The sequence below is a fragment of the Oryzias latipes genome, chromosome 23 (genome assembly GCF_053564925.1).
Source record: "Oryzias latipes strain Hd-rR chromosome 23, Olatipes_Hd-rR_3.1".
Taxonomy (NCBI): domain Eukaryota; kingdom Metazoa; phylum Chordata; class Actinopteri; order Beloniformes; family Adrianichthyidae; genus Oryzias; species Oryzias latipes.
The window spans coordinates 5,639,994-5,652,083 of record NC_136259.1 but is presented as its reverse complement, the minus strand read 5'-3'; the positions used below and the strand labels follow the sequence as shown (position 1 = coordinate 5,652,083).

General features: G+C 44.3%; 1 protein-coding gene across 1 annotated transcript; it reads left to right on the top strand.

Annotated features, from left to right (window-relative positions):
• The first annotated feature begins 9,748 nt into the window (after positions 1-9,748).
• On the top strand, positions 9,749-10,150 carry LOC144989299 (contactin-1-like). The gene is made up of 2 exons (XM_078941477.1): positions 9,749-9,917; positions 9,994-10,150. Exons 1-2 carry the CDS (start codon positions 9,764-9,766, stop codon positions 10,074-10,076), a joined length of 237 nt encoding a protein of 78 aa, XP_078797603.1. The 5' UTR covers positions 9,749-9,763; the 3' UTR covers positions 10,077-10,150.
• The last annotated feature ends 1,940 nt before the right edge of the window (positions 10,151-12,090 follow it).

Sequence of the window (12,090 nt, the reverse complement as noted above, 5' to 3'; positions counted from 1 at the left end):
AGGAGAGCTGACAGAGGCACCATGACAAAAAAAATATGTTTTTGTAAAAACAATAGCTAATGCCCCCCCCCCAGAAAACGACCCCTCCCCCATTTAAAGCTGATTGCATCATTTTACTACATATCACACCACCAATGACGTCATTGATACATCAGATGAAAACATATGATGTCATATGATGTCACATGATGTCATATGATGTCATATGACGTGTGATCATCTGCAACAACATAGTGGCAAAAGTTTACTTATAGACCCTAAACTTCAGATTTTGATGAATTTTTGTATACAGGAGTCGTCTAGCGCAAAGAACCAGATATCAAGCAAGACAAAAAAATACTTTCGGTTAAAAAGAACCTTTGTTTAGAAACCTCAGTAAATCATACCATGGAACCATTAACAAGCCAGGAAAACAGAACTGCAGGATTAAAACCCTTAAGCTTTGCTGAACTCATCTCGTTTCACCCAGCTGCATCCCTTCCTGTGAAGCCGGTGTCTGTCCTCAAATCAACCCAGCCAGAGGGAATCAAACCTTTGGCAAAAGGAAAACAAAGTGCAGCAAGCACTGCAGAGGCACTTAAAGAAGAGAACACTGCTCTGAAAGAAGAAGTAAAGCGTCTGAAGGAGCTTATCTGCCAAAAAGATGAGAAGCTGACGGAAGCTGTTCTGAAAGCTGCTCAGCTTGAAAAACCGATGAGCCACAATAATAAACCTTTAGCTAAAGTGGACACCTCTTTGAGCTGCCTGACAAAAAAAAGGCAGCAATGGGAGGTAGAAAAGTCCTCTTTCATGCAAGAAATCGCTCAGCTAAGGGAAGCTCAGAAAGAGGCCGAGGTGAACCATAAGAGAAGAATCTTCAAGAAAAAGAGACAGATCGTCCGACTACTCTGTCGGATGGACGAAGAAAAAACGGAGCAAGAGCTTCTTCTAAATGACCATCAGCTGGCATTAACAGAAGCACAGAATCAGCTGGATAAAGAAAGAGAAGACTGGCAGAGTCAAATCACCTCCCTCCAGCAGGAAATGGCAGAATTAAGAAAACATTGTGAGGAGGTCAATGCATCCAGGACAAGGATTATGGAACTAGAGGGTCAGATTGAAGACCTAAAACTGGATCAACAGAAGAAAGATGATATGCTGCAGGAAGCTGCTCGGAAAGCTGCTCAGCTTGAAGAACAGATGAGGCACAAGAAAGAACTATTAGAGAAAGTGGAAACCTCTTTGAGCTGCCTGACAAAGGAAAGGCAGCAATGGCAGAAAGAAAAGTCCTCTTTCGTGCAAGAAATCGCTCAGCTACAGGAAGCTCAGAAAGAGGCTGAGGTGACCCATAAGAGAAGACTCTTCAAGAAAAAGAGACAGATCGTCCGACTACTCTGTCGGATGGACGAAGAAAAAACGGAGCAAGAGCTTCTTCTAAATGGACATCAGCTGGCACTAACAGAATCACAGAATCAGCTGGCCAAAGAAAGAGAAGACTGGCAGAGTCAAATCACCTCCCTCCAGCAGGAAATGGCGGAATTAAGAAAACCTTGTGAGGAGGACAAGGCGTCCAGGACAAGGATTGCAGAACTAGAGGGTCAGATTGAAGACCTAAAACTGGATCAACAGAAGAAACATGATATGCTGCAGGAAGCTGCTCGGAAAGCTGCTCAGCTTGAAGAACAGATGAGCCACAATAATAAACCTTTAGCTAAAGTGGACACCTCTTTGAGCTGCCTGACCAAAGAAAGGCAGCAATGGGAGGTAGAAAAGTCCTCTTTCATACAAGAAATTGCTCAGCTAAGGGAAGCTCAGAAAGAGGCCGAGGTGAACCATAAGAGAAGAATCTTCAAGAAAAAGAGACAGATCGTCCGACTACTCTGTCGGATGGACGAAGAAAAAACGGAGCAAGAGCTTCTTCTAAATGACCATCAGCTGGCATTAACAGAAGCACAGAATCAGCTGGATAAAGAAAGAGAAGACTGGCAGAGTCAAATCACCTCCCTCCAGCAGGAAATGGCAGAATTAAGAAAACCTTGTGAGGAGGTCAATGCATCCAGGACAAGGATTATGGAACTAGAGGGTCAGATTGAAGACCTAAAACTGGATCAACAGAAGAAACATGATATGCTGCAGGAAGCTGCTCGGAAAGCTGCTCAGCTTGAAGAACAGATGAGGCACAAGAAAGAACTATTAGAGAAAGTGGAAACCTCTTTGAGCTGCCTGACAAAAGAAAGGCAGCAATGGGAGGTAGAAAAGTCCTCTTTCATGCAAGAAATCGCCCAGCTAAGGGAAGCTCAGAAAGAGGCCGAGGTGAACCATAAGAGAAGACTCTTCAAGAAAAAGAGACAGATCGTCCGACTACTCTGTCGGATGGACGAAGAAAAAACGGAGCAAGAGCTTCTTCTAAATGAACATCAGCTGGCACTAACAGAAGCACAGAATCAGCTGGCCAAAGAAAGAGAAGACTGGCAGAGTCAAATCACCTCCCTCCAGCAGGAAATGGCGGAATTAAGAAAACCTTGTGAGGAGGACAAGGCGTCCAGGACAAGGATTGCAGAACTAGAGGGTCAGATTGAAGACTTAAAACTGGATCAACAGGAGAAAGATGATATGCTGCAGGAAGCTGCTCGGAAAGTTGCTCGGCTTGAAGAACAGATGAGCCACAATAATAAACCTTTAGCTAAAGCGGACAACTCCTTGAGCTGCCTGACAAAAGAAAGGCAGCAATGGGAGGAAGAAAAGTCCTCTTTCATACAAGAAATTGCTCAGCTACAGGAAGCTCAGAAAGAGGCTGAGGTGACCCATAAGAGAAGAATCTTCAAGAAAAAGAGACAGATCGTCCGACTACTCTGTCGGATGGACGAAGAAAAAACGGAGCAAGAATTTCTTCTAAATGAACATCAGCTGGCATTAACAGAAGCACAGAATCAGCTGGCTAAAGAAAGAGAAGACTGGCAGAGTCAAATCACCTCCCTTCAGCAGGAAATGGCGGAGTTAGGAAAACTTTGTGAGGAGGATAAGGCGTCCAGGACAAGGATTGCAGAACTAGAGGGTCAGATTGAAGACCTAAATCTAGATCAACAGAAGAAAGATGATATGCTGAAGGAAGCTGCTCGGAAAGCTGCTCAGCTTGAAGAACAGATGAGGCACAAGAAAGAACTATTAGAGAAAGTGGAAACCTCTTTGAGCTGCCTGACAAAGGAAAGGCAGCAATGGGAGGTAGAAAAGTCCTCTTTCATGCAAGAAATTGCTCAGCTACAGGAAGCTCAGAAAGAGGCTGAGGTGACCCATAAGAGAAGAATCTTCAAGAAAAAGAGACAGATCGTCCGACTACTCTGTCGGATGGACGAAGAAAAAACGGAGCAAGAATTTCTTCTAAATGAACATCAGCTGGCATTAACAGAAGCACAGAATCAGCTGGCTAAAGAAAGAGAAGACTGGCAGAGTCAAATCACCTCCCTTCAGCAGGAAATGGCGGAGTTAGGAAAACCTTGTGAGGAGGATAAGGCGTCCAGGACAAGGATTGCAGAACTAGAGGGTCAGATTGAAGACCTAAAACTGGATCAAAAGAAAGAAAGATGATATGCAGCAGGAAGCTGCTCGGAAAGCTGCTCGGCTTGAAGAACAGATGAGACACAAGAAAGAACTTTTAGAGAAAGTGGAAACCTCTTTGAGCTGCCTGACAAAGGAAAGGCAGCAATGGGAGGTAGAAAGGTCCTCTTTCATGCAAGAAATCGCTCAGCTACAGGAAGCTCAGAAAGAGGCTGAGGTGACCCATAAGAGAAGAATCTTCAAGAAAAAGAGACAGATCGTCCGACTACTCTGTCGGATGGACGAAGAAAAAACGGAGCAAGAGCTTCTTCTAAATGAACATCAGCTGGCACTAACAGAAGCACAGAATCAGCTGGCCAAAGAAAGAGAAGACTGGCAGAGTCAAATCACCTCCCTCCAGCAGGAAATGGCAGAATTAAGAACACCTTGTGAGGAGGTTAATACATCCAGGACAAAGATCGCAGAACTAGAGGGTCAGATTGAAGACCTAAAACTGGATCAACAGAAGAAAGACGATATGCTGCAGGAAGCTGCTCGGAGAGCTGCTCAGCTTGAAGAACAGATGAGCCACAATAATAAACCTTTAGCTAAAGTGGACACCTCTTTGACCTGCCTGACAAAGGAAAGGCAGCAATGGGAGGTAGAAAAGTCCTCTTTCATACAAGAAATCGCTCAGCTACAGGAAGCTCAGAAAGAGGCTGAGGTGACCCATAAGAGAAGAATCTTCAAGAAAAAGAGACAGATCGTCCGACTACTCTGTCGGTTGGACGAAGAAAAAACGGAGCAAGAGCTTCTTCTAAATGACCATCAGCTGGCATTAACAGAAGCACAGAATCAGCTGGCTAAAGAGAGAGAAGACTGGCAGAGTCAAATCACCTCCCTCCAGCAGGAAATGGCGGAATTAAGAAAACCTTGTGAGGAGGTCAATGCATCCAGGACAAGGATTGCAGAACTAGAGGGTCAGATTGAAGACCTAAAACTGGATCAACAGAAGAAAGATGATATGCAGCAGGAAGCTGCTCGGAAAGCTGCTCAGCTTGAAGAACAGATGAGACACAAGAAAGAACTATTAGAGAAAGTGGAAACCTCTTTGAGCTGCCTGACAAAGGAAAGGCAGCAATGGGAGGTAGAAAGGTCCTCTTTCATGCAAGAAATCGCTCAGCTACAGGAAGCTCAAAAAGAGGCTGAGGTGACCTATAAGAGAAGAATCTTCAAGAAAAAGAGACAGATTGTCCGACTGCTCTGTCGGTTGGACGAAGAAAAAACGGAGCAAGAGCTTCTTCTAAATGACCATCAGCTGGCATTAACAGAAGCACAGAATCAGCTGGCCAAAGAAAGAGAAGACTGGCAGAGTCAAATCAGCTCCCTCCAGCAGGAAATGGTGGTATTAAGAAAACCTTTTGAAGAGGTTAATGCATCCAGGACAAAGATCGCAGAACTAGAGGGTCAGATTGAAGACCTAAAACTGGATCAAAAGAAGAAAGATGATATGCTGCAGGAAGCTGCTCAGAAAGCAGCTCAGCTTGAAGAACAGATGAGGCAAGAGAATAAACATTTACAGAAAGTGGAAACCTCTTTGAGCTGCCTGACAAAAGAAAGTCAGCAATGGGAGGTAGAAAAGTCCTCTTTCAAGCAAGAAATCGCTCAGCTACAGGAAGCTCAAAAAGAGGCTGAGGTGACCCAAAAGAGAAGAATCTTCAAGAAAAAGAGACAGATTGTCCGACTACTCTGTCGGATGGATGAAGAAAAAACGGAGAAAGAACTTCTTCTAAATGAACATCAGCTGGCATTAACAGAAGGACAGAATCAGCTGGCCAAAGAAAGAGAAGACTGGCAGAGTCAAATCACCTCCCTCCAGCAGGAAATGGCAGAATTAGGAAAACCTTGTGAGGAGGATAAGGCGTCCAGGACAAGGATTGCAGAACTAGAGGGTCAGATTGAAGACCTAAAACTGGATCAACAGAAGAAAGATGATATGCAGCAGGAAGCTGCTCGGAAAGCTGCTCAGCTTGAAGAACAGATGAGACACAAGAAAGAACTATTAGAGAAAGTGGAAACCTCTTTGAGCTGCCTGACAAAGGAAAGGCAGCAATGGGAGGTAGAAAGGTCCTCTTTCATGCAAGAAATCGCTCAGCTACAGGAAGCTCAAAAAGAGGCTGAGGTGACCTATAAGAGAAGAATCTTCAAGAAAAAGAGACAGATTGTCCGACTGCTCTGTCGGTTGGACGAAGAAAAAACGGAGCAAGAGCTTCTTCTAAATGACCATCAGCTGGCATTAACAGAAGCACAGAATCAGCTGGCCAAAGAAAGAGAAGACTGGCAGAGTCAAATCAGCTCCCTCCAGCAGGAAATGGTGGTATTAAGAAAACCTTTTGAAGAGGTTAATGCATCCAGGACAAAGATCGCAGAACTAGAGGGTCAGATTGAAGACCTAAAACTGGATCAAAAGAAGAAAGATGATATGCTGCAGGAAGCTGCTCAGAAAGCAGCTCAGCTTGAAGAACAGATGAGGCAAGAGAATAAACATTTACAGAAAGTGGAAACCTCTTTGAGCTGCCTGACAAAAGAAAGTCAGCAATGGGAGGTAGAAAAGTCCTCTTTCATGCAAGAAATCGCTCAGCTACAGGAAGCTCAAAAAGAGGCTGAGGTGACCCAAAAGAGAAGAATCTTTAAGAAAAAGAGACAGATTGTCCGACTACTCTGTCGGATGGATGAAGAAAAAACGGAGAAAGAACTTCTTCTAAATGAACATCAGCTGGCATTAACAGAAGGACAGAATCAGCTGGCTAAAGAAAGAGAAGACTGGCAGAGTCAAATCACCTCCCTCCAGCAGGAAATGGCAGAATTAGGAAAACCTTGTGAGGAGGATAAGGCGTCCAGGACAAGGATTGCAGAACTAGAGGGTCAGATTGAAGACCTAAAACTGGATCAACAGAAGAAAGATGATATGCTGCAGGAAGCTGCTCGGAAAGCTGCTCGGCTTGAAGAACAGATGAGGCACAAGAAAGAACTATTAGAGAAAGTGGAAACCTCTTTGAGCTGCCTGACAAAGGAAAGGCAGCAATGGGAGGTAGAAAAGTCCTCTTTCATGCAAGAAATCGCTCAGCTACAGGAAGCTCAGAAAGAGGCCGAGGTGAACCATAAGAGAAGAATCTTCAAGAAAAAAAGACACATCGTCCGACTACTCTGTCGGATGGACGGAGAAAAAATGGAGCAAGAACTTCTTCTAAATGAACATCAGCTGGCACTAACAGAAGCACAGAATCAGCTGGCTAAAGAAAGAGAAGACTGGCAGAGTCAAATCACCTCCCTCCAGCAGGAAATGGCGGAATTAGGAAAACCTTGTGAAGAGGTTAATGCATCCAGGACAAAGATCGCAGAACTAGAGGGTCAGATTGAAGACTTAAAACTGGATCAACAGAAGAAAGATGATATGCTGCAGGAAGCTGCTCGGAAAGCTGCTCAGCTTGAAGAACAGACGAGCCGAGAAAGGCAGAAATGGAAAAAAGAAGATTCCTTTTATATTACCGAAATCAAAGAGATCATGTCCAATCTGAATGTAATGCAGATCGAGATGATCGATTGTGAAGAATTCTCCTAGAAAAAGGTCGTCCGGCTACAAAAACAGAATGAGAAAAAGACTCTTTATTGAAAGAAATGGCTGAATTAAGAAGAAATTGTAAGGAGCTCAAGGCAGCTTGTTACCAAACTGAAAAGACATTTTTGGAACAGTTCTCTAATAATGAGAAGGCCATGCATAAATTAAAAGAAACCATCAGAGAAGAAGACGCCATCATCAGCAAATCTTTAGTAACCTTGAAGAACCAGCTGTTGCAAGGAACCCAACAGCTTCAGATGGTAAAACAGGCCCATCACAAGAACAAGTTGGACCTTGGCTTGAAACTACAGCAAGTGGGAGAAGAGCTGAAGCAAGAGAGGATCCAAACAAATCAAGCCAAACTCAGCTTTGACCTGGAGGTAAAGGAGTCCACCAAACTAAGAGCTGCTTTGGCCCAAGTCCAGAGAGAACTTGAAGGCCAGCAGCAGCAGCTGGAAGAAGAAAAGTCCAGCCTTTCCCAACAAGTCACTCACCTCAAGAAAGTTGTTAAGATGTAAAAGAAAACCATCAGAAAGAGGACTTCCAGGCCCAAATACATCAACTGCAGCAGTAGGTGGATGAGCTGAAAAAGAGGACTACAAAGAAAAGTCTTGATCAGAGGTTCCTGAACCTGTTTAAAAGGTCCACAGCTCCGGATAGAAAGCATTCTTCCTGTGACACCCCCACCACCACCACACACACGCACACACACCAAGGCCCCCCCACAACCACACAGACACAAAGTCCCCCCACAATCCCCTCCCCAATAAGTCTTTAGCCCTTTAGCACCTTAGATGGAGTTTTGATGTTCTAAGTAGAGCAAGCTGTAGGAAAAGCTCCAGTGTTAAAGAGTGAAACTTTTAGTTAGTATTTTACTGATAAGAACGCGTGTGGCTTTTTCTATTCTAAATGCGTATTTTGTAAATATTTATCTTTATTCTATTTTTTATTCCATTGCACTAAAAGTAACTTTAAACAACAGCTCTTTTAAGTTTAAGCTAGGTTTACTTTAACAGTTTTGTTTTAATTTTTATTTTGTTTGATTTAAAGAAAATTATTACATAAGTGACAGTACAGTTTAATTTTTTTTAGGTCAGGCAATTGCGTGGAAAGTTACCCCCCCCCCCCCCCTTTTAATGCTTGACACTGAAGTCTAAACAGGGTTTTCTCCAGGTGCTCTGGTTTCTCCCTCTGTCCAAAAACAAAAATCCCCCAAATTCTAAATCCTCCAATTCTTAAAAGTAAAATTACAAAGCAATAAAACAATAATAACAATTAAAAAAAAATTCCCCCTCCTTGAATTGCCACCTTATCGCGGTGGAGAAACCCCTCCACCGCGTGCCCAAGAAAATCCCCATTTGATTGCCCCAGCCTGGGCCTATTGATGCTAAGGGATGGGCCAGACTAAGAGCAATTCACACAAAGAAAGAACAATGACTTGAAACATTATCAAGGTTGAGGTTTGTTCTGTCTAAAGCAGGGCTGCTAGTTCCTGCTCCTCCAGATCTCCCACCCTGCCTGTTTTCCAGCTCTCCCTGCACTCCTTCCTGCTGGTTACCTGGACCAGGTGTGTTCATTCCATCAGAATGTGGAGACATCTGATTGAGTCAATCAGCAGCTAGCAGGACTTGGAGATCTGGAAAACAGTCAGGGTGGTAGATCTCCAACACCAGGAACTAGCAGCCCTGAGTTACCAAAGCCTTAATCTAAATGAAACAAAGCCCCACTGAGCCTCAGTCACAGCTGTCCTCACAGGTGGAAACAGGCTGTCTGTAAGGAAAAATGGCAAAATCTGTCAAATCAGTCCCGGCCTGAAACTGAAAACAGAACCCAAAGTAAAAATACTTTCAAAGCAAATGGTCAGGAATGACATTTTTCACCTGTGACGTTGTTGTTTCACTCTGAGATTTTCTAAAGAAATGGGCCAGAATTAGAGCAGTTCCATCACTTAACATGCAGAAGAAGAAGTAAAACTCTCTGCTGTGTGTTTCTGAAATACATACGTACTTAGGCCCAAAAGTACGGTGGCTGAGAGCTGCAAGACACGTTTACATTTAAAATACGACAAATCCCAGTACAAATGAACAAAAACTGAAACACAACAGCAAAAGCTGTCACACAGGTTTTAACGGAAAGGGACGTAATATAAAATTAATTGTGTTTGATTTCTTTTTACCTTTGTTTATTAATGCTTTTTTATGTGGACATTTTAAACACATGAAACAGTCCAACAGCATTTTTTATTGTATGACTACAGTCAAAATTGTTAATAGAACACTGTTTATAAAGGTAAAGTTTTCACATCACTTCCAGTATTAAGGAAATTCCCTTTCCATTAAGCTTCCAAAACGCGACGACAGAAGAAAAAGTGAACAAAAGCGAGCGGTTGCTATCGGAAAGGGAATTCCTTTCAAACCAGAAGTGACGCAAAAACTTTACCTTGATAAACTGTTTTATAAAAAAGATTTTTTAATGTAGTAATACAATTTTCACACTTTTTCCTCTTATAGTCGCGTATGACTAAATTTTATCTGTGCAACATGGACTTAGTGTCTGCATAACATGACCCTCAAACAAAAGTCTACGAACATGCTAGGTGAGTTTAAAATCCTCCTTCTCTGTTCACAGGTCATGTTCAGGGAAACAGGATACTATTACGGGAAGGTCTACATCACCGGTTGGCACTTTATGGACTTCCCCATGCCTCAGGTTGGAGACTTTGAGTTGATGGTGCGCGGCCGATACGAAGGAGGGGATGGCCCAATCAGGAAGATTCGGATTAAGGGTAAGGCCCAGCGTCAATGCAGCTCCTTAAAATACTTTGGATTCCAGTCCGATGTGAACTGCTCCTCCTTCTGCAGGTACAGCATCCACGCTGACGCCCGCTCTCAGCCTGGTGTCGATGGTGCTGCTGGCGCTGTGCACCGTGGGATTGGAAATGTAGCCCCGCCCAAAGTGGGAAGCAGAAACAGACATGAATCCTGTTGGATTGGCTCATCACGCATTTGGCCACTTATTAACCCCTCCCATATTATACCTCTGTAGTAAATTGTTCTAATGTAAGTATACACAGAAAATGGTTCATTTATAGACACATAGAGCTCTAAATGTATCGATTCTTGATTAACAGGATTTAAAGCCTTTTCTTCCCTAATAACACTCACTTCTAAAGTGGTAATTACTTAAAATGTTGTTAGAAGCTTTATGTTTTTTTAGTCAGACTCAAAAATTTGCTTTGTTTTGGCACTATTTTATGTCGCATACTGGAAAAAAGTTTCAGCTTTCATAGAAGATCCTGATATATGTGTGGGTGTGCATGTGTGTGTGCATAATTGAAGAGCAGTAATAGTAGTTAAGTAGTAGTAGCAGTAGTTCTCATGCTGATGCTGGGAAGACGCTAAGATAGTCGCTATCCCCCCAAGAGTTTCACCTCCACCTTTCTGTCAAACAGAGTTGGACACACACACTTCTGCAAACATGTTTATATCACCTACAGCTAGGTAATTCATAAAAGCAAATATGAGATAACTTACATACATTATTCCAACAGGAGGCGCCTGAGTAACCCTTGCGCTGTCCTAGGCACGTTAACATTGGGAGAGGGGTCATCTAGACCCCACAAGACAGTACACTATGCCCTTTTTTCTTCAATGATTTGTGATCTTCACTGGTGTCCATGGATTACATGAAATCCTCTTCACTTTTATCCGCCTTTATTATGGTAGGGACAACACGTCAATGTAAGGATCGGGTCATCTGGACCCCATAGGAAGACACAAGGGCTAAAGAATGGAACTGAGTCCTTGAGGAGAAATTGATCATTTTGTTTTGCCGCAACTCTATGACGCTAAGTCTTTCATCTATGGTAATAGAGCTGGGACAGAAAAAGCCTAGATCAAATTTGGCAAAATTTGCACCGCGTCAACGTGTCGCACCAAGCTTCTTCCAAGCTTGGTGATGAAGCTGTCGGGTACCGGGGTCCAGGGCGGTTAGGTTCACCTTCACTTCCGGGTTGGGGCTTTTATTTTGTTAGGTTCCGGTTCGGTGTTCTGTTGTGCTTCTGTGGACTTGACGTCTTCATCGCCAGCACCTGTTTTACTCACCAGTTGTCAATCACTGTTGTGTGTGTGTCGGGTGGCTTATCACATGTTTTTATTGAATATTTATGTGGGTTTCTGTGTTGCATGACTTTGTAGTGGATTCCTTGATTCTTTGCATGAACTCTTGCATGGACTGATTGGTGATGTATGACACCTGCTGATGAGCCGCACCTGAAGCACACAGGAGTCTATAAAGCGGAGAATGTTTGACTGAGCGGGGCGCGAGGGGAACCAGGAGAGGATCGCTGCGGCAGGTGCAGGCTTTGGACCGACAGCGGAGGAAGCCCCCCCCCCGAAGGAACGCTCACTGGGTGAAGCAGCTCGGGGTGAAGTGGTGTCAGAACGGGTCGCCCTACGAGTCAGTCAGACGATCGAGCGCTGGCTCGCAACAGAGGAGCAGCACCACCAGAGAGCGGCCAGGGACCAGCAGGAGAGCCAACTGGAGAAGAGAGGCGTGTGGTCGGATCGAGGGGGGCTGCAGAGGACCAACCCCAGAAGCCGTCCGAGGTGCTGAAAGACCACCTAGCTCCATTGGAGTTGCCGCCGTCTCTGGAGCCTCTCATCGCCCTAGTCATCAGGATCGACAATCGACTGCAGGATCGCCGACGGGGGCGCCGGTCGAACGCTTCCTTTTCCCGGGGACGTACTGACGACTACGAACCCGCCCTCTTCTCATCCTTCTTCGGTTGCTTCCACAGACTCTCCTGTAGTTCCGTTAGAGGAACCCATGCAGCTGGGTCGTGGTCGTTTATCCCCATCTGAGCGCTGACGACGGATAGCAGCGGGTGAGTGTCTTTACTGTGGTCAGCGGGGACATTTCTGTAAGCACTGCCCAAATGTCTCCGTTTGTCATTAAGA